The following is a 22,229-nucleotide window of genomic DNA, read 5'->3' on the forward strand; positions in this document are numbered from 1 at the left end:
TCAGTTGAGCTCAGTGTTACCTACACTACAGAAGAATAGAAATGACTGATGAATACACTTTAAGGAGATTGATGTGTAAAAAAAACAAGGGATCAGCAACTCAAGCTCTTTTTAAATGTTACAAACTTGGCTGTTTTCAGAAGCTGCACTGAGGAAAAACCCCATTTGGGTCATTACGTAAGGTGGGTGTGGGTGAAAAATACATTTCCCCTCTCGTCACTCATGAGATTTACAAAGTTCCCCAGCAGAACACTTAATCTCTGCCAACATTTAAAAACAAGAGAAAAAATCCTCACAGACAAGTCCACTGAATTAATGGTTTTGTAATGTTTCATAGTTTTATTGTTCCATAAAACAAAGTGATATTTGGAATGACCGGAGGGACTGAACCTGCAATACAGTCAAAAAAAAACTAGAATAGCAGAGTAGACAAGGTTCAGAAGTTAAATTCAATCAAACTGCACAAACTCGTATCTGTTCCTTAGCTCTGCCAGAGTTTTTATCATCAAGATCCATAAATTATTCTCTGGGAAATTCCGGAAAATGTCAAAAACTCCCCACGTTGAAGAAAGAGATTCCTGGATCTGTGCTAAAATGTCACGGCTTCTCTTCTCGGTACATGTCCTCCCCTTCCATCAAGTTAATGTAATTAGTGGAGAAAAGAAACAGGCAGCACAGAAACAGTTATTCAGTTAGAAACTTTATTTAATACAAATATGACCACAAGCCACACTTTGTTAGCTTCCATAGGCCTGTATTACCTTTCCTTCTCTTCTTTTAAACATATTTTCAACCACATCTCTATACAAATCAAACACAGCATGTACACTTTAGGTATCTCTGTTGGTCAGACACATTAAAACAAACGAGCGTTAACCTCAAAACAGAACGAAGCAAACAGATCACACGCTTTAAAAGAAACGATAAAAGAATAAAGGCATCGGAGACAGAACAACGTGATGATCAGTCAATATACTGGAACGTGTTTTCCACAGCAGTCGAGCAGTGAGAACAATATCTACCACGTGTCCCAGGGTCATAGGGACTGTGGCTCTTCCACACGAGATGCTTTACTTTCATAGAAAGAATGGAATTCATTTAGTTCCTTATAATATTTATCTGACTTCACCAAACTTCATGGAGAACAAACATGAAAACACGCATAAACACACCGGTGGTAGAGAGTGAACTCAGAAACACTTCAGTCAAATTAGGACGACTAATATCTAAATGAAAACTCGATGGGAGAGAACTAGTCTGTTGTGCTTTTTTTCTCCCTTGCTCCTGCTGCATTTTTAATCCTCATCATCTTCATCACACTGGTCAGATCCACTTCAACGGGGCGGCACATCCGCCCACAATTGTTTTCCCAAAACATCCACACACACACACACACAACAACAGTGAAGCACTTCAAAAAGCTTCCTGTGCACAGTCAAGTATTTCCTGTTTATCTCCAAACATGACCCAGTGGTTCTTCCTCTGATGACCAGAGGCAAAGCATCAGTCTTTTTTCCTGTGTCTCTCTCATTCACACACAGACACTCACACACACACACACACACACAGACACACACACAGGTTAGGTGGCTGTGATACTACTTTCAGGTCTGTTCCGCACCACAACTATTTTCTCCTCCAACTCCGACATCTTGCCCTGCGACCGACAAATACTAACCACCCGTCGTCAATAACTCACACAAACATATTTCAGGGCAGCTGATTTGTCTGTGGTGTTCTACTGCGACTCGCACAACAAGGAGGTCAAACTCCAGCTCCTCATCCTGCATTAATGGCCGACAGGAGGAGCGGATGTGGGTGAGACGTGTGCTGAGTTGTGAATCTGTGTCTCTGGGTGAAGCTTAGACAAAGTGCGTTGGATACGTCTCGGTAAAGCCACTGAGGGACCAAAAGGGCGAGTGGTGCCGTCAACCAGCAGCAGCAGCACTCAGTGACTTAGGTGCACACACACACACAAACACACATACACACACACACACTCACACACTCAAACACACGCTTGCATCATCACGTCATCCTTCAGGCAACATCCCAAACGCACACCCTTCATTTGAAGCGCCTCTTACATCTCCACATGTTTTACACGTACTCACATATTCTCAAAGCTAAAGCTGCGGATTCTGAGGGTTTGCTGAGGAATGTGTGTGTGAATTAAATGTTGAAAGCTTCACTGTAAATCAAGGAATCATTGAGGAAATGGGAAACAAGACACAAAATAATACAAGATCATGCAAGGCGTAGCAGATACTGTTAAGTGCATGTTAACCTGTGACCAAACGTACAAAATACAATTTGGAATATTTCCACATTGCATTTGAGAAGCCTTCTTCAGACAAACAAAAAGGCATCACGATAGAAATCAATAACTTAAACATATCAATTATCATAAATAATGACTGCACTGTTAAGAAAACATACTGATTTGCCAGAGCTTGAATAAACAGAACATTAAAATAACAGCAAGACAATAAATCCTGAAGCTGCGTAATTTTCTTTTCTTTAACAGAACTTCTTCACATACTTGTTGGCAAAAGAAAATCCCAGTCACGACCTGGAATATCAACATGTTGTAGGTTGAAGGTTGAATCCTCTCCAGGGGAAAGTGGTTTTCTGAAAACAGCAGCGGGCTGATAACTCCAGTCTGTCCAGGGTCGAGGGCGTGAGGAACTAAACTGAACACCTGTGGTAGCTCGCCTACTGTTTTGAGTTTAAATGGTTCAGAGTTATTTTCCGGCCAATAGCGCCATTTCACTTCAATCTTCTTTTAGAAAACTGAAATTAAATCCTCCAAACAAAGGCGGAACCTTGCGTCGAGACATACTTAGCACCCAGGGCAGAAATATATCACCAGCACATGACTTATGTCCTATGATCATTTTCTTTCTTGTTTTAATTAACAATACGCCTTTTTCTGCTTTGAATGATTCACTTCAATTCCTCGGGGAGTTCAGAAAATGGGAAACATGAGAAAACCTTTTCCTTCCGTGCAGCTCAGACTCAAGTGCTTGAGGCTAATGCCTCGTGTGGGGCTCCTGCTGCTCCCCAGAAAAGCAGATCAGCCTCTGCTAGGAGTTAGAAAGAAGAGATTTATCTCAGGTCTGTGTCCCTGTACAGCGATGAGGACTAAAGAGTGCTTGCCGAGTTAGGCTGCCTTCACAGGCATGAGGAAATAATAATAACAATAATAATTTAGTTCGCAATTAGACTCTTGTCTCCCAGGGATGAGATATTTTCAGTGACTATTAAACAGAATATGGTCTGAATATAACATCCACTTTGATGGGTTAATTAAAGTTCACCAGTTTCTTTGAGTGTGTGTTCACAGCTCTGCTCCTGTGTCACACTCACTGTACAGTTGCGTGTGTTTGAGAACCATGGAGAGAAGTCGAGGTTCCAGTCCACGTGTTTTCCTGGAGATGCGTCTAAGTGCACAGTCATGTATATGTATATCTTGGTATCCACATGTGCTGGATCAGAGCATTTCATCCGGCTGGATGTCTGGTATGGGCTGTCTCCAGTAACAGAAGGAGCTGAACTCTGGCATGAGAAAGGCCTCGTTCTGCTCTTTGCTCAACAGAGGGAACACGTGCTCCACCAGCTCACTCAGCCGCCCGTAGCTGTGGAGGAAAATCAGATATCAGTCCTCTACATATACCTGATTTTCAACAACAACAGAAAAGTATCTTGGTTCTTTGCTGACCCATAATGCATCCTTCCACCTAGTTTCTTGCTAATCTGTCAAGTAGTTTTTGTGTGATCAACCAACAAACAAACAGAATGTGAAAACACAATCTAATTGGTGGAGGTAATATTTACTGTGTTAGCAAACTGCTGCTTTGACAGTGAGCCACATTAGCAATCATTTGACTCCAATACTTAACATCTAATTTACATTTTGTTCACATCTCCACCAACTTTGGTTGAGAAACACTCTGCTGTGTTCACCAGGAAGCTGCTAACTTGTTTGGAGCCAGGCAGGTAGCGAAAAGTCTTTTAATCTGAAAACAACGGTAAAGTTGCTTTTCTAAAACCCAAAGAAATAGATGCAAGATGGAAAGAAAAAGCTCTTTATCAAGTTAGTTCACATGTAATAGTTCTGTAAAGGTAAGTTCCTATTGAGTATCTATTTTTCTTTTTTCCACATTCCAAAAGATTACATGTATTTGTAAATTAGTCGTGTCAAATGCATTGGAATGACACAGAAATAAAGAAGGCATGTATGAATGTGAATCCTCAAAGTAACGATGTTTGTACTTACGAAGACTTGTTGCCCTTGGTCTGCTCCTGGATCAGCTCTCCCTTCGGGTTAACTGTGAAGATCCGACACACAGGAACTCCCACCTCCTTATAGGCAAACACATCCTGAATGGAGACATGAGGTTTAGAGTTCAGTATGTGATCTGAATGTAAAAGGGACTTCCTAACGAAAATACGTTAAATTCTACATTTTCCTTAGATAAAATCTGAATACATTTATTTTTTACATTACAAAAGTATATTATATTAAAAATGCATAAACTCAGGGCCCTTAAAAGCCTTCTGAAATGACGGCTGTTGATTACTGAATTTGAAGAAGCCTGCAGATATAATACACACGGGTACAAACTGACCTAAGTGCATTATTCACATAAACCACAGTTTTCCTACCCATGTTCCACCTAATGCACGTAATGCTAATATTTCCAGACAGAATGTTTTGTTGGGCAGGAGCAGGACTGTGTGTGTGTGTGTGTTTGTGTTTTTTCTTGTGTTTTATGTGTTTTGGCAAGTGATGGAGACAGACAGACTGGATGGCTGCCCCCCTGCTTCATTTGGGTGTTTGTGTTTATGCAGCTGAAGATGAGATGCTGGGCCTGGCTTGAGGTCCCGTCCACAGACAAAGTCACACGGGACCATGTCTGACTCCCACCAGTGACCTCAGCTCAAGTTCAGCCCAGTACTGATTTCACATGTTTGCGTCTGTTAATTGTCAAGTTGATCAAACGAAACATCGTGACAACACGGGCTTCTGGAAAGCACAGCTCGCTGACATGTAGAAGCGAGCGCTTTAATGTCCTGACATCTTCAAACAGCCATTAACTCACATTAGTTCTATTCCCAAAGGCAGCGTAGAATGGCTGCTTGTTATGCTGGAACAGGTTCTTGATGTCTGTAAGGCATTCAATCTTGAAGATCTCTGGCTTCTTCTCGATAACCTCCCTGAGGAAACACACGGGTGATTAGAATGACACAAACTGCATGTCCTTAGAATGGGGCAAGAGTAAACTTCTCCAAGTACAATGTTACATTAGAGGGAGAAAAGAAACCAAACCCATCTTGAACCTGACAGGATTTCTGTTTGTCGTATCTCAACCTGACCTGAGACCCAACACTACCCGAAACCTGAATATCATTTCAAAATGTGGGAACAGACAAAAAGTTTGATTCCACAGTCTGAATGCAGAACATTTAAACCCTCAAATTTAAACTTTCCTTATATTAGAAATGCCAGGGTTTGGAATAATTATTTCTGTTGAATACACACGTAGTTAAATTAAGCAAAACTATAATTTATGTTTACTTGTGGTGAACTGGGAAAAGGCATTGATTAAAGCCATGTTGAGCAAATTAACAAGGACCTTTACTTCATAACAAAGCCTCACTGTTTGTGTGTTCTCTGAATAGTTGGGCTTGAGGCGAGGAGTCGGGTGTGATCATCTTTGTCGATGCCAAGAAGCTGCTGACACGCATGTCCTTTAAAAAGCAGCAGCTCTACCAGTGAGTGGAGTGTTATGGTTGTTTAATTAACTTCTGTTGCAGAGCCTAGTGAGATGTAAACAATGGATCAGTTGTGTGCTGCGGTAAATCGTGTTCACCAAGACCAGTAATTACCTCGGCCAAGGGGGTTATGTTTTCTGTCAGAGTTTGTTTGTTTGTTAGAAGGGTTAAGCAAAAACTACTCAACCGATTTCCATCAAACTTTGACCCAAGGAAGAGCTTTTGGTGCAGATCCAAATCATAATCTACATTATCTCAAGGCACTTAACACAGAAGGTTGAGACCTTAGAAAGTGTGATCGAGGAGCAGAAGCAGGAATTTTCTTTCAACTTGCTGAGGGTGTGCAATTTTATGCAGTTCCAAATAAGAATCTGCAGTTCCAAATAAGAATCTGCGTCTAGTGAGTTTAAATGTGGTTTCTGCTCTAATGAGTCTCTCTCTAGTTTTAACAATGATTCAAAGATAATCTGTGCAATGAATACAACAACATTTTTTTTAAGTGTCACTGAAATATAAGCTCCTTAATTTTTTTATGGAATGTGTAAAACTATTTTGCATCCACAGCTTAATGCTACACAGACATCGGCAGGTTGCAGTAAGTCTAACCAGCTAATTAATGAACCTGTCAACCACACATCCAAAAGAGGATGCCTAGGAGGCTTTAACCTTTCCTGGCTTGTGAAGACAAAATTTACATTCGTTTGAGCCAGGAAATAAAGCTGGAGAAAAAGGTGGTCATTTATAAAGCACATACCTGTGGAAGGCAGAGAAGAGGCTGCTGGGAGACAGCATCAGAGGTCCTCTGGGCAGGATGGTGCCTCCATCATTGACCCACTGCAGGTAGCCTCTCGTCATGTCCGCCATGCCAATAGCCCGAGCTGAGCAGTACAAGAACTTGTAGCCGTTCCTGCCAGAGGGCAGAGTGGTGCTCATTAATGCTTGTGCGGATACACTTCAATATCATGACCATCATTAGCAACTACTAAGAATAGCCCTTTAATTAGATCTGCGACTCCGGATGTTTTTATAATGTGCAGAAGTCATATGAAACTCGATGATAATCGCGCGGAGGAAAGATTCTATTTATTATTACTGCCCACGGTCACTATTTCCCATTTCCTCCTGTGTGTATTCAATGTTCTAATGACTAATGCAGCAGAGACAGGTCAAGATTTAAGTGTTTGAGAAAAGTACTGATACTGATACTTAATAACTGAGTGAGTCATCAAACACACACAGAAAATATCATCTCCACAGTGATGATTGGGAATCATATCCAGACAGTGGTAAACATTGACCAGTCATTCATCCATCCTCTGTGGTTAATCAGTGTTGTTGTGCACTTACTCAGCCACTGAGTGGTAGAGCTTGGCGATGCCTTGGTGAGTCCAGTCCTTCCCCAGCTGTGGCAGGATCTGTCCAAACACATCTGACCTGAAGCATTAAACAAACATGTACAAATGTTATTGACACAAAGACAGGGCTGTACCCATCCGCCACATCACTGAGCAGGAAGAGGCAGAAAAAGCGTGTGTGTTAAAGACGATGAAGCAGATCTGTAGCAGACTTCCCAAAAGATGTCACATAAAGCTGCATAACTACTTAACCATTCCATCATAAATAGAGAACATTGTGAACTGTTCTCCACTAATGAGGATTACTGGCCCATGGGAAAGGAACCATCTCAACCTTATCTTATGACGGTGTGTGCTTACAGACTGAAATGTAAATGGGCTCATTATAGCCCCTGTGCTCTTCACCCTGTTACTATGAAAAAGCCACATGTCACAGGTTGGCCTAAAGGGTCATACAGATAATAAGCTGCAGTCAGTGTGGACCCATTTGATGTCGACCACCTATGAACCGCAGAGTCTGCGTCAAGAAGACATTGGTTTGGTGTCAAATGAGGCAGAGGTGGCCTGAAGCTAATTAGAAAGATTAGAATAAGCAGAAGTGCATAATGCTCTTAATTAATATTTGCTATGTGAGAGGGTTGAAGACAAAACTGCATAAAATGTGGAATTATCAATAAAAGTCATTTATGCTCCTTGATTCTAAATTACTTGTACATCCTACTTATCCACTGTTCTGTCACACTCTAAGTCACCGTTCATTCTCCTGCTGGTTTCCATCTGCAGCGCTCACATTAATAATGAAATAAGAGGCTTTATATCACAGTCTGCAGGGAATTTACAGACACCATGAACTTAAAAAAACATTGCACTTCAACACATGCTTGCTAACGCGTGAATTGCTTCCTTTCCTGGAATACAGATTCTTACAGGTCGTGATAAAATGCCTGTGATGCGTCATATGTCACAAAGAGACTTCTCTCGGATTGATCTAAAATTAGCTTTTCTATATAAAATACTAAAAGTGTTACATCCTTCTACAAGAAATGGCTACGAGTAACAGGTTTATAAAGTGTACACTTCTTGGTATTCAATTTAATATTTATTGATAATGATATTATTCATGACTGATACCACACACTTATGGGGACCTGATGAGCCCTAGACAATGTGGAGGGTTATTTTAACTAAGAGGCAATTTTTGTCAGACGAGTTCCTCTGTAAAAACTGAAAAAATCCTCGGTATCATTGTTCAGCTTGGAGTGGGAATAAAACCAGTGTGAATTATATGGGACAGGTACAAATACATGTACCATATCCTGTGGTTTTACCCAAAACTTGCCCCTTTCTGGTTTTCCTTTTCTGATACCATTTCCAAGGCTTATGGTTGTAATATTAATTGCTATCCTATAATTAACAGTTTTGGTGTATTTTCAATTCCAGTTGTTTCCAATCTCCCTGCTCATTTACAGAAGGTCATTGATGTTTCCTCTTTATTGGTGTGTATATATCACACCTCAAAAGATGATCTGTCCTTTTAAGGTTCAACTACATTGTGATGTGAATACATTATTTTATATTGTGAGATGTAGTTAATACCTTGTCTGATAAATGTAAATACCTTTATAAAAAAGGTAAAGTGTATAGTGTAAAAGGTATAGTGTAAAAACACTGAAGGATTTGGTGCCACATACTTGGTGATGGTGCCATCTATGTCAGAGATAATGACTCTGTCGTCCCAGTTCCACATGTAGATGGTCCCCTCGCAGCGGCACGTGCCCTGGTACTGAGTGGTGATGCTAAAAGTAACATCATTGGGTCCCTCCTTCAGTTTCAGACTGGCCTGGTAACACAGGGAAACAGTGACAGCATGTGTACAGTTTATTTCATTCAGTAACATGTGTTTAAAGCAGTGCACTTTGCTTGAGTAGGAATAACTATGCCACAGTACAATGATCATATACAGGTCTGCAGAGCCCCCTACAGATTCATTGAGGTGCAACACATGTAATTCATAGTCCGCCAGCAGAGGGAGCCCTACACTACCAAATAAACATTTTAAAGTGTACTTTTGCAATCCACTGTGTAATCTGATTAAGAATGTATTCTGAAAAACAACTTTATTCATATTTCACAATGATTTGGTCAAATTAACTTACAAAGGAAACAAACAGAGACATGACTTTGAGGAACTAAAACCTCATGTGTACTACTTACTATCTGATCAGAAGAGAGGCGTAGTGACTTCCTGTATGTGTGGGGGCCGGCGTGGTGCGGAACATCTACCGACTGCAGTCGTTCTTGACAGGATGCAGCACTCACCTCCTTGGACTCTTCGTCGCTGGATGAGTCTCCTGCTTTAGGTCTAAACGGGAACAACAGTTGAGATTGTGTATTATTGTCTGACTGTCCGACCTTAAAAGCCAATGTTTAAACACCAGTGTATAACCACTGTACACACAACATATGGGTGTATGTTTGTCAGTTTTACAATCCTATGCTTGACATCATCAGGTGACCTCACTTGACTTGAGACACATAAATAAACCTTTAGTTTCACTTACGGTGAGGCAAGCTTCTCCTGCGATACAGAGGGGCCTTCCTCCCCCGACAGAGACTCCTCCTTGGTTTCACTCTTGGTTTCTGACTGTAAAAAATGTAAAGAAATCCCGAGATATTGAGCATGAGCAAGAGAATGGATATAAAAAATGTAAAAAAATTGTACATGGATTTGAATTTTTCCTAAAAATAAAACCTGCTCACACCTGCTTGATTGCACTGTCCGCCCTCTTTCGCCAGAACCACCAGCGGCCGGACTTCTTTGGCATTTTCTCCTTCACCCAGGCCTCCTCTGTAGCCTTGAATAAAAAAAGACATTATGTGATGAGCTACAATGCTCCACAGGTACGGACTGCACATAGAACACAATGCAGAAACGAGGTCTCTCTTACCTTTGGTAAATTCTTCTGAAATGCTTGTAGACTTAGAATCAAGGGGGCAGCAAGCGTCCAGTTATAATATCTGATGAAAGACAATAATTTAGAGCTGAATATTGACCATGTACTCATGCTGAATCTCTCATATACATTCAATTTCATTCATGAATTTAATTAAATGCTTACTTACCTATTTCCTATCTTTACTACCAAGTTGGGGTTATCTATAATTGCTGGATGCTCTGCAAATTCATGATAGGTGATGATATGCTCCGTGAACCTTTCTGCAAACACAGAAGCGAGAGGGACATTAATTAAAGGCCGCAGATGAAAAGGTCAGTAGTGGTGAGCCATAAGATCTTACTTAAGCCACAAAGAAAGGTCAGGAAACTTTTTCATCCCCAACGTAGAGAAGCTAATGTGTAGAGTGTATTTTTATCTTTTATTTATTCACACAACAGAAAATTTGTAAGGAAGGTGAAGATGGGATTCAGTCCTAGTAAAATAGAGACTGGTGTCCTTGAAGGGAAATGTGGACACAATTATGGTTACCATAAGCGTACAATAGATCGAAAGAGCCTCAACCAGCAGTGTCTAAACACCTTCTGATGTCACTAAAACAATACGGAATTATCATAGTTTTACATGTAATTTAGCTCCATGTATCCACTGGCTGACTTAGAGACTTCCTGTCTTGCATAAAGAACTTAGTGCACTTAAGGCTTTTTACGAGTGTTTTTCTTATATACCTTTGGATATTTCAGCATTTTCTGTGAGGCCTCCACACAGAGAAAGGGTGACGTCTGGGAGGTCACTTGCTGAGTCAGACAGACACTCTGTCCCACTGTCAGCTGCAGCACTACCCACCGACTGAGGAGACTGAGAACCAGAGAGCATCTCCGAGTCCATCCAGTGCTTAGTGGCTGCCTCAGCCTCACTGGAATGACAAAGGAGCAACACATGGTCTTTAGAGGAGGTACATTTTTCCTACACAGTTGTAAAAATAGCACAGTATTTTTATAGAAACAGGTCAGGCTGTAAAATTAATTAGTGACTTTTTTCATGAGCTAACCTCTTAGGAAAATATCTTGCAGCAACATCAGGCTCAAGTACATTCAGGTCATCTAGGTAGATATCCTCAGGACCCTGATGCTGGCTCCTCTTTGGGACACCTGTGTTTAGAAATAAAATCACTTATTATCTATCAGACTTTTGTAATCAGTGATAACAGAAGAAAATTGGCTAAGAAAGTGACCCATCTTACCTTTCTTCTTTGAGGGTGAATCACTCGGTTGGCTGTTGGATGGCATGGACGTTGTCAGAACATCCAGGGGCTCAGTGGGGGTTTCAGGTCTCAGAGAGGTTGCCGTGCTGACAGATTCAAAAGTATTAACTTCTGTTATTGTGGTGACAGGGGTGCGTGGCTGTGGCTTGAAAATGGTACACACTGAGGAGGCACAATCTCCCTTTTCGATCTCTGCGTCATCCTCCATAGCCTCGGAGCTGAGGATGACTCGGAAGTGGGTACTCTCCGACGGGGTGATGGTCACTCTTTTTAGTGGTTCTTGTCTCTCTTTCTTGGGGATCTGGAGGTTGGATATGATACATTAAAAAAGATTCTTCATTGATGATAAAACTAAGAATTATGTTTTGATGTGAAGAGTGTGAAGTGTTTACCCTGGTTGTTTCTGGAAACTCTCCCCAGGTCCACTGCATGTGAGACTCGGCTCTGAGCAAACTCTCTGAAGGCCTGACCACCAGTTCAGAGTCACTCTTTGGGGAAAAGGCCTGTGACAGAGTGTTTCTGCAGGGGTAGATATAATCCATTAAATCAGTAAGTAAGGGGCAATTAATGCAACTTCTTCTCACCCTTGTTGATGGCTGTGAGTTCATGCCAATACATACCTGTCATCTGACCGCCAGTCCCCATCAGACATTGAATAGCCATCAAGGCTGTGTCTGGCTCCAGGTAGTTTTGGGTCAATGTCCCGCATTGTGGTTACTGAAGAGGACCTAAAATCAAAGGTTGCGAAAGATACTTAATAATGAACCCATCTCTAAACAGATCTTGGCTACAGTAACAATAATTGAACTTACCTAGAAACATGTGCTGCAGCCTCTTCGTCAGAGCTCAGTTCCATCTCAAAGATCTCTTCATTTTGCACAGAGCTAGACATAGCAGCAGTTGTAGCAGCAGGTGCGATTACAGCAATGGTGTTACCAGTAGTGACGGACATGGGTGGGGTCAGCTCCTCTCGCCGGGGGTCTCCCTTATGCTTCTTCCTCCGCCTCTTCTTCTTTTTAGTGCCCACGGTGCTGGGAGTCGGAGGCTCAGAGGGGTACTCGGGGTCAGCCGGGTCATCCTCTAGATCTTTCGGGGCCCTGTGCTCCACCTCCGACATCCAGAACAGGTGACTCTCAGTGGGGATTGGGGAGGTGGCCAGGTGGGCCGGAACAATCTGCTAAAGGATCAGGTGAGAATGCGAGAATGTAAAGCTCAAGACGCATTTTAAACAAAAGCAAACCAAAGGAGCTCAACTCATCCCAAGATTCAAAATAGAGAATGAGCCAACCCTTAAAGCCACCGAGGTGATAAGTCAGAGTCAAAGACCAACAGTTGAAATTAAAACTCATATATTTCCAATGACAATAGCAGTCGCTACTGAATACCAACTGCAGCAACAAGCTGCATCAGCTGTTAGAAACAGTTTGATCCTGTGTGAGGAACACCTGAAAAGACAAAAGATTCCTATTTATGGAACTATGATAATAAACCCCATAAGACCTCAAATGCCATTGTAAACTAAATGTGGTATGTTTTGGCTCCTTTTGTCAGTGCACTGGGGCCCATAACTCAAGTCCTGTAGAACAGGGTGGCTGTCAGTGCCGAGCTGTCACAATAGGAACTGAGAAAGCTTGAGCAATAGGTCACCTGTCAAATGCAGAAACTGCACAAAAGTGGAGTAATTATTTCCTATGTTGGTCAATGCAAAAATGTCTGGAAGCTGTAATTCATTACAATCTCATTCTAGAAGGGTACAATTATTACAATTAAAAAAAAGCAGGAAATAAGTTATTGTTGATGTTTGATGACAAATTTGCCAGAATTTACAAAAACTAAATTTTTTAAAATTGTGTTATCAAGCTAACAAACAACTCTCATGGTACGTGTTTATTTTTCAAATTGTGGTCTTCATCCCTCTGGGTCGTTCATGAGATGCTTACATCCAGCAGCTCTATTTCCTGGACGAAAAAGGCCTCTCCATTGTCACCCAGCTTCATGTGCAGGTCTACGGGCTCTCCATTCACTTCGATGTCAATCTGAAAGAAATTGACACAGCGTTCAAAGCGACAGCATAAAGGTAATTGTGAAGTAATCTTATTAGGAAATAGGACAGTGAAAATGGTGTTATTAGACGTCTACTCAGGATGTATTTATCTCTAAGTCTGAGTTTGCCTTTTCAATTGACTGGAAAACAGATCTCGTTTGAATATACTTCAAACATTTAGTCAGCTCACAGAAGCAGAAGCTTTCTCAAAAACCTAATAGGTGTATGGGTCCTCTGGGATAGCTTTCTGTGGAGCCGGCCAATAGAACAGGGCTATTAGTGTTTGCCATGCAAACCCCCAGTGGACCCGAGGCCATTCAGAAACTTGACACCACAAAAGCAAAAACCAGCTCATGTCTGGCAGAGACTACATAGGAGGCAGACTTTGACTCTTCAGTTCTATGACTAGTCTGAGAACCTGATACCAAACTATCAATATTAACTCTCAACCAATGTCCACCTGTTGAAGAAACCAGGCTGGTGAGGTTTCTGAGCTACTGGTGATTCTGTATTACCTCCTCAGGGTTGCTAAAGGGAATTTATGTGTGGTGAGTGATGGCTGGGAATTTCAATACCCAATTAATAATGAGACAGAATAAATGAGGGTCCTCTTAAACCTTTCCACACTCAGTGACAAGTCACATTCACTGTGTGAGTGGCTGAATTGTGGCTGTGCCAACACTATGCAGGATTACAAGCATTACACAAAGCAATGAATAGATGCTAATGCTTGAAATTAGGGAGTAGAGTTGGGCTTTTGCCGTCTGACTGCACAATGCGACTTCGCTGACTTTCCAAGAAACCAAAAAAAAACAACTTGAGTTTAATTCAATCAAACGTGTTTGTTTTTAAAACATGTCTGGTTGCCAACAGAAGGGACTGCTGAATGGGAACAAACACACCATCAACAGCCAAACTTTAATTAGCATTTGGCTGGCGACCACAGCCTATTCCCTACTTCTGAATTTTTTTTGGATTTGTTTGGTCCAGCAACTTCTTAAAAAAATACATATTTAGCAGCAGCCCACAGGGATCTGACAAGTGATTTCAAGGACTCATACATAACTGTTGTTACAAAACAGCCCTTGTTGAGCCCCCTTTCTTCATGCTTCCTTCCCTTCTCACACATTCAAGTTGTGGAACTGTTGCCATAGAAACCACTCATTCATTCCTGCCTTCTAAACCCATCAGCATTCTGGGTAGATGTCGGTCCCCCGCAAAAATCATCATCCACTTCGGTCCACAAACCAGTAAATGAGCTTCCTGTCTTTCAGATCAAACGCTGCTCTGAGATAAGACGTCATGGACAAGCTCAGCTGTCATGTGGGAAAACGCATTAAATTAGAATCTCTAATTTTAGCCATTCAAAATTACCACCTGAATGCCAAGGGCAATTCTGAAGCATTATATAATCCAAGTAACCTCAATTTCACTCAGGTTGTGTAACAGATACCAGTGCAGTTTTCCACCATTATAATCCAAGTAGATCTAACATTTTAAAACCATATAATTTACCTGTTCTAAAAATGCTGTATCTTGCAATGTTGAAGTGGAAGAACCACGTCAAAATATAATGAGTCCTTTCTTGGCCTATGTCTCTTTCTTCCACCAAGTATTGTGGAATTCCAAAGCCAGGGAGCTTATTTATTTTAAATGTTGTTTGGCCCAAATCACTTGTTTTTCTAAAGAAAATGAAACTGAAGTTAAGCCAAGCTTCTTCAAAAGAAACATAACCTCTCTAATCCTAGTAGGAGCTACTTTTATATGGCCTTACACACCCATGCATGACAGGTCATCAACCTCAACAACTATATTACGCCATGTGACTACAAACTGAATCATCACTCACATTCAATTTAAAGTTTGACTTTATTATCCACCTTCAGTTTTCATAGAAAAGAAAACTAATTTGACCTTATGGGACATGTTTTTCAAGCTGATTTTGGACAGACCCTCACAGACCTAAAAAGTGGTCTTATGAGGAAAATCCCTGTAAAAACACCTGTGTGGGCGGATAATTGATGTGGGACACTTCACTTTGTCGTACACATCAGGGGTCTGGTTGCGTGTTTTGAAACCCAAAAAGCATCCGACTGCATGTGAATTCAAAATATAAATAGAATACAGTGTGGAGAACAGGGCACACTTCTCCAAAGTAAAACCCCATGTTCAGTTTTGAAGATCTGGATCTCTCTCACATGTGCGGAAATGTTTTCTTTCTTGTTATGTAGCTCAACAGTTTAAACAGTAAACATATTAGGGAACAGAAGCAAAAAAAATGTATTTTTACTTACAACTTTCTCTTTGGAGCGAAGTACGCCCAGCTTGCCGAAGCGCACATGAAAGGGTGAGCACTGGTACGTTCCATCTCTCTGGCGGACCACCACAACATCGATGCAGCCCGATAATGTGGCCTGATTAATGCCCTTATACAGCTCTTTGACGGTCACAAGCACCTGACCTGCCAGCTGGCCCACGTAGTTCATAGTGTCCGTCTGGAGGGGGGGGGGAAACAAAATGTTAGTTATGAGAACGACTGTATGAGGGTTTTTTGTTTAGGTAGAGTCCAGAGGAGATGATAGCATTCACCTCTGCAAGTCATGGAATCTGTGAGTTTTCCTTTAATAAAATGTCTTAGTCTATTTTTTCTCTGTAGACCCCTCACAGTCCATTCATTGTTACCTTTCTTTTAAGTATCTTCTTCCGGACAGTAAGGCTAAGTCATTTGACTTTTGTGTTCATCTCTCAGCTCTTTCACTGCCTGTTTGCTTGCCCTGTTGTGTCTGTTATCTCCTGACCTGCATACAGACTGAGCCAGAGTGCAACTGTGACTCCTGTCACTGGCCGCAGTCCCACATGAGCAACAGCAGAGATGGGAGCTGACGGCTGGCCGGGAACAATGAGAGGAGACAACCTCACACACATCGTTCCCACTGCCCTGCTGCCGTGAAAGCAGCCGACTTCCTGTTTACATTCACAACCCTCTGCTACGTAAATCCAATACAAACAGTACAAGCCAAGACAAGTTCTGCTGCTGTACTTATGTGGGTTTGAATGAACTCTGGACATTATCATAAGCACTTTTTGTCACTTGGGACAAACAGATTGTGCGACTGTAAATTTCAGAAGCAAACTGTCCCAGCTAACAGATAATCATCTCAACTCTCCAGCCTTCCTGTAGCTTCTTACTTGATCGTTTGCAGTCATTTGTGAACTGTGATGCTAAGTGTGTGCAACTATTACCTTAGCAAACACGAGTCTGGCTTTGCTCGGTTCAGGGTCTATTTTAGTGGGGTTTGTAAACACAGTCACCCGCTGACCTCACATGGTTTATGTAACTTTAAATTGCCACAGTGACCTTATGTTCAGAGTACAGCCCTGAGAGCAGTGAGGTGAGTGCAGGGCTGTAGAGAACGGTGAAGGGTGACAAGAAAAACTATTGTGGATATTTTCCCTACAGGATCAGGTAGTAAGCTTATGTGCAACTCAACAAACCTAATTCCAAACCAACAGCTGTCACTATACACTAATTGTTTAAAGGGTATTTTCATCAAATTTTCATTATGTCATTTGAGGCCTTCTATCAACAAAACAAAGCTTAATCATCCCTACAAAAGAGGGCTATGCAATATGATGATATACACTATGGGATGATAGTACAATGTCATCTATCGTTTCATGTTGAGCAACATTTTTTGGTCACCTGGACGGAGCTTCACGTCCTTTTACAGGACACGGATTCAGGCAGGAAAGCAACACAAGGTCAACACAACAGACATGGAGGGAAGTGGAGCGGTAATTCTGACAAGGAGACATCAGGCTCTTCTCTAAAATGGTAAATAGTCTCTATTTATATAGCACTTCTAGTCTTGATGACCACTCAAAGCACTTTGCACTGCAGTTCATTGCCAAAAAATCCAAAGACAGGAGATAATTGATGATGCTTACAACTTACACATAAGAGAAGGCACAACTTCTGCCATCTTTGTGTCTTTGTGTTAGTGCAACTGAGAAGGACTCACACTGAACATTTTCCTACTTTGCTACAACAAACATCTGCTGTGACATTTGAATATGCTGGTGAGTTTGCAACACTCCTTCAGGCATTTAGAGAGAGGTTCCAGGACGTGCAATGTAAACAAAAGGAACATGCTGCACGGTTTTACTTGGAATGAGCCGGGGTGCGTGACAATCTACAGCATGAAGGAATTAGGCTTCAGGGCAAGCCTGGAACGGAAACTTCAAAAATGACAGATTAACAATCTTAACAACTGGAATTGAACACAACCAAACAAAGAAAACAAATGCTGTAAAACCACATCACAACTGCTTGAGTGAAATTAATTTATGTAAAGCATAAATTAAATCACCAACACATTTCAGGGTTTAAGACGGCGAAAAGCCAGCATAAATTAAACTGGATCCATCTTTATTAAGACTTTGATCAATATATTTGCCTTTAATTAACATTTTTCTGTTCAGCATAATGCTTATATATTATCCTATACCCCCAAAAATGAGGCAGAGTAACACTTTGAATATAGAAGAAGTACTTTATGTCAGGAAGCAAGTTATGTAACTCATGTGAACATTTACCACGACACCACAGAGCAACACTGGAGGTGCAGTATGTGCTACATTCTTGAATCGTGGTCTGGCACAGTGTGAACACTAAGTGCAGAGATACAAGAAGAAGTCTGTCATAAGTACAAGGCTAAAAATGGTTATTATATAATAGTTAATATTCTATAGAAGATACAAAAAGCTCTCTTGTGCAGCAGCTGTGTGGAAAGAGGCCAGTATTCAGATATCTGGAGCAGTCAGAGGCGACAAATGTACTTGAACTTGCTACTTGCTTCTAATGATTTCTTCACTCTGACAGTGTCAAACGTAGAAGTAAACACAAGTAGCTATAAGCACCTGAGCCAAAACTACAATTTAGCTATTGTTTTGTTAAACAGGTCATTTACAGATTAAGCAGGTGAGGCAGGCTCCTTGATCCAGCCTGGATTGCCAGTGTATATCAGTGTCCCACTCTCTTCTTTCACAGTTTGTTATCCCTAAAAACAGTCTTGAATTTAGCCCTTAAACTTGGCCACAGCTTTGACCAATAAGCGTACAAACATCAAAAACCACACAATACAACTGTAGCCGACCCTCTAGCTGAACCTGTGACAATGTCATTCTGACTCACCAGGGACCAAGACAACCTCAGAGACAAGGACTTGGCCTGCTCGATGTTTTCTGTGTCGTCCTCTGCGTTGCTGGCCTGCAGATCCCTGCCCCCCCATGATCTCGACCTCTTCATCACCAGCTCCTAGTTTACCAGCTTCAGGATACTCCACTGGAACCAGTGTTCTCCTCTCTTAGACTACGACAATAATGACTGACTCCCATCCTGAATACAATCTCAAATGTATCCCACCTTATCACCTATGAATATACCTTCCCAGGCGTAAACACTGATACTCTATCTCACGCCAACGGAGTTTATGCAACAGTGTCATAAACTTTGTCATCCTTTTCTTGGGTATATTTTTCCGGATATGCATTTGTGCTCCTGCCATGTAACATGACACAGAGGCTCCAGCCAATGGGACGGCCTCTTTGAGGTAGCGGTGTGTGGCTGATAAGCAGCAGCTGATTTTCTGCCAACAGTGTTTTTCCCTGATAAGAGCACAGCTCAGGGAAAAGGCCGAGCAGTTCTCTGCAACATGACGTCCGAGCACAGTCAGTCACATGTTCGGTACAATTGTTGCAGCGTGTGCTTGTTATTGTGCATGACTAATCAAGGGGAGGTGGTCAGCAAGTGGCTGCAGGAGCCAACCAATGGGGAGCTCAGTGCAGTGGATCTCTACTAAAAGTCGCACTTTACCCTTTTTAACATCCTGTCCATGTGATTGCAAAGATAAAGGGGTGAAAGTCCTGCAAAAGTCACGTCAATCAAATTTTCGTCAGGAATTCTTGACATAACAATACAGTTGACTAGAATTAGCCAAATCTGTATACAGTGGATACATTCATGTGACTGACGTCCAAGCAGTGAAGAATTCAGATTTGTTTTTATCATCAGAACATCCTGTGTGGTGCGAATTCCATTTTCATCCTGCCTGCTTTAGCTCCCAAGTGAGTTCATGAGAAAACATAATTCACGAGACTCCTCCATTAGAGGCCTCATCCCCACTCTCCCATCTGCTGAGCCGTTTGTAAACAAAACCAGTGAAACCAGAGGCCCACTGCGATGAGGGCTATTGGTTCATCTTCCTACTGGGTTGGGGTCTGTCCATTCAGGGCGCTAGGTCAAATTCTTTCACAGATACTTTCCTTTTATGAGTGACAATTACGTGACTTGTAATGAGTCGTGGCAATGACCGAATATACACTTACACTGCAATACAATAAACATTGTATTGCATATTGCACAATACACGTGAGTAGTATGGCTCTAAGTTCACCCTAACTATGATTATTATGGTGTGTACACGTGGAGTTGGCTCCAGCACATTCCCTTTGAGTGGCTGACAAAGCCTGGAGTCCTGAGACTAGGCTGCGGCGGACGAGACCACACAAGGTTCATGTTACACTCTCAGGTATCAGGTTACACCAACCTGCATGAAATGAGCCCACTTATTATGTGAGAGAGATAAATCATGAAAACCACCGCCAAAGAAAAACAGTCTGGGGCTGGATGGCGGGGCAATAATACAAAAACAAACCGTTTTCAAAAGGAATGTTGAAATTGATTCAACCATTCAACTGCTTGTTTTCAGACAATTTTCCAAATGTTGTGAATTTGGCGATAACAAAAACAGAAAGGATCAATGAATTTGGCCAAGAAGATTATTAGGTCAAGTTAGATCTGCGATAAATCCTAATATCATGAAGGTAATAATGTGTATTCGCTTTTTAAACCCTTTTAGAAACATGCTTATTCCATTGTTAGGTAGTATCGCTGTTAATCTAATTTTGCTTTAGAATCATGATGATTATTTGATTCATCACCTGTCGAAATACACATTCTGGGAAATAAATAAATTATTAACTAGATCCATTGATAGTCAGTGAAGACAGTTCTGTGTCAACACCTCCACCAATTACAACCTCTAAAAAGCCAAATAATGTGATTTTACACCTTTTTTAAAACACTTTCAACAAGAGATGGACATTTATGACAGGAGCCTGTTGTGATGGGACTCGACACCAGTAGTGAGAAGACCCAGTAAACTGGTTTGAATCCTGTGGTCTCTGGTTTCATAACAAGGCTGATTTAAGGTTTTGTAAGGTCACCTACTTGAATGGGAGGCGATGGTCTGACCTGAGTGCTTGTGATTGAATGACAGCACCAGTGGGAGGATATCACACAAACCACATATCTACACTAAGAGCCTGACAGAACTGGGTTTCTCCCAATAGACTTTGTAAACCACTGTGTTTTGAAACCAGTGGGGTTGGATGGTGAGGTGGCAGCACTGTCACTCTCCTGGAACCCGAGCAAGCTAACTAGCCTCACACATATAACGTTAGCCCGGGCTGTTCTGGCTAAAAGTGCTAATTGAAAGAAACACTAAAGCCGACATGGCTTTTGAAATTAGAGTATCCGTTAAAAACCCTGACAAAATAATCACGGAAATGAACGGAAAAGAAACCGAAAACGAGCTGTTTTTAAACGTGTAATGTTAAAGTCGTCGCCAGACATTTCCACAGATTATGAGCCACGAAACACGGATGAATAAACGGACGTTTCTAGATGAATGGAGCCGGGGCTCCGCTAGCTGCCGGTGGGTTCCCCCTCGGCTAGCTCCGGGGGTGAACTCACCAGCTCCGGGGCTTTACGGTACCGTTAGCAGCCGGGCTTGACGCTGCTCCGCCGGGTTCCCTGGACCGTGGAGCCGCTGGTGTGTGGGGGTTGTGATGAACTGGTTCTCAAACCCGCTTCCCAGTGTGTGTGACTGGGATTAATCCATCTTGGCTAAAGCGGTGTTAGCCAGCGTAGAGGCTAGCTAACGTTAGCTTGACTCAGAGGAGGAGGAGGAGGAGGGGGAGAGAAAAGAGGAAAGAACCGGCACCATCACAAACAGCTGCGGTGGAAACGAGCCGGTTTCAGGCGGAGGACGAGCGGTTACCTTTCGGTGGGGAGGGGGGGATGCTGCTGCCGGTGAGGGGACGCCGTGGTGTCCTTAGTGGTGTCCTCAGCGAGTCCCCATGTCTCAGTGTCCCTGTGGTCTGAGCCCGGTGGAACTCCGGGGAAGCCTCCTGACTGAGTGTCCGAGAAGGGAGCACCGCGGCGGGGGAGCAGCGCCCGCCCACAGCTGCTGGCACCGGGCTGGGTTAAAGGGTCAAAGGTCCAGAGGGACAGATCCAGGGGACAGGGACGTCCGGGTGTATTAACATGTCACAAATAACCCTGGAGATGCTTTCACTCGTGTGTGTGATCATCTGTTCAGTTTGATATTTACATCAGGAGCCAGTCCTCTCGCTACGGAGGCCGACATGCTCTTTACACTAGTTCAAAGTAAACACCTTTTGAGTTGTTATGACAACTGAAGGCTGCGTCAGGTTGTCCTTCTACATTCCATTAAACCTCGGACCACGGAATTTATTTATTCATCTATCTATCTATCCATTTATCTATCTATCTATCTATCTATCTATCTATCTATCTATCTATCTATCTGTCTATCTGTCTGTCTGTCTGTCTGTCTGTCTGTCTGTCTGTCTGTCTGTCTGTCTGTCTGTCTGTCTGTCTGTCTGTCTGTCTGTCTGTCTGTCTGTCTGTCTGTCCAACCGTCCGTCCGTCCGTCCGTCCGTCCGTCCGTCCGTCCGTCCGTCCGTCT

The 22,229-nt window shown here is 42.2% G+C and overlaps 1 protein-coding gene across 3 annotated transcripts; it reads right to left on the reverse strand.

Annotated features, from left to right (window-relative positions):
* Nucleotides 1-684: 684 nt before the first annotated feature.
* On the reverse strand, nucleotides 685-21,698 carry lpin2 (lipin 2). Of its 3 annotated transcripts, none has more exons than XM_061084776.1 (20): nucleotides 21,519-21,698; nucleotides 15,690-15,890; nucleotides 13,292-13,387; nucleotides 12,164-12,528; nucleotides 11,972-12,079; nucleotides 11,744-11,870; nucleotides 11,331-11,652; nucleotides 11,139-11,238; nucleotides 10,816-11,003; nucleotides 10,257-10,350; nucleotides 10,082-10,151; nucleotides 9,896-9,988; nucleotides 9,695-9,777; nucleotides 9,348-9,495; nucleotides 8,825-8,973; nucleotides 7,126-7,212; nucleotides 6,533-6,685; nucleotides 5,106-5,220; nucleotides 4,280-4,383; nucleotides 685-3,638 (listed from the first exon to the last, which is right to left on the reverse strand). In XM_061084776.1, exons 2-20 carry the CDS (start codon nucleotides 15,879-15,881, stop codon nucleotides 3,494-3,496), a joined length of 2,739 nt encoding a protein of 912 aa, XP_060940759.1. In that variant the 5' UTR covers nucleotides 15,882-15,890; nucleotides 21,519-21,698; the 3' UTR covers nucleotides 685-3,493. The 3 variants fall into 3 exon arrangements, with proteins under 3 accessions (XP_060940759.1, XP_060940758.1, XP_060940757.1); XM_061084775.1 differs by lacking the exon at nucleotides 21,519-21,698 and adding an exon at nucleotides 18,590-18,989 and having other exon boundaries at nucleotides 12,164-12,525; XM_061084774.1 differs by lacking the exon at nucleotides 21,519-21,698 and adding an exon at nucleotides 18,590-18,988.
* Between the last annotated feature and the right edge of the window lie 531 nt (nucleotides 21,699-22,229).

This window comes from Limanda limanda, chromosome 13 (assembly GCF_963576545.1).
Source record: "Limanda limanda chromosome 13, fLimLim1.1, whole genome shotgun sequence".
Lineage (NCBI taxonomy): Eukaryota > Metazoa > Chordata > Actinopteri > Pleuronectiformes > Pleuronectidae > Limanda > Limanda limanda.

Excerpts from the sequence above, each read along its gene's own strand:
- lpin2 (XM_061084774.1), bottom strand. The coding sequence starts at position 18,703 with ATGAAGAGGTCGAGATCATGGGGGGGCAGGGATCTGCAGGCCAGCAAC. Across the intron at positions 11,239-11,330 it reads TTCACCCTCAAAGAAGAAAG|GTGTCCCAAAGAGGAGCCAG; the intron begins GTAAGATGGGTC and ends TTCTAAACACAG. Across the intron at positions 5,221-6,532 it reads CTCTTCTCTGCCTTCCACAG|GGAGGTTATCGAGAAGAAGC; the intron begins GTATGTGCTTTA and ends GTGTTTCCTCAG.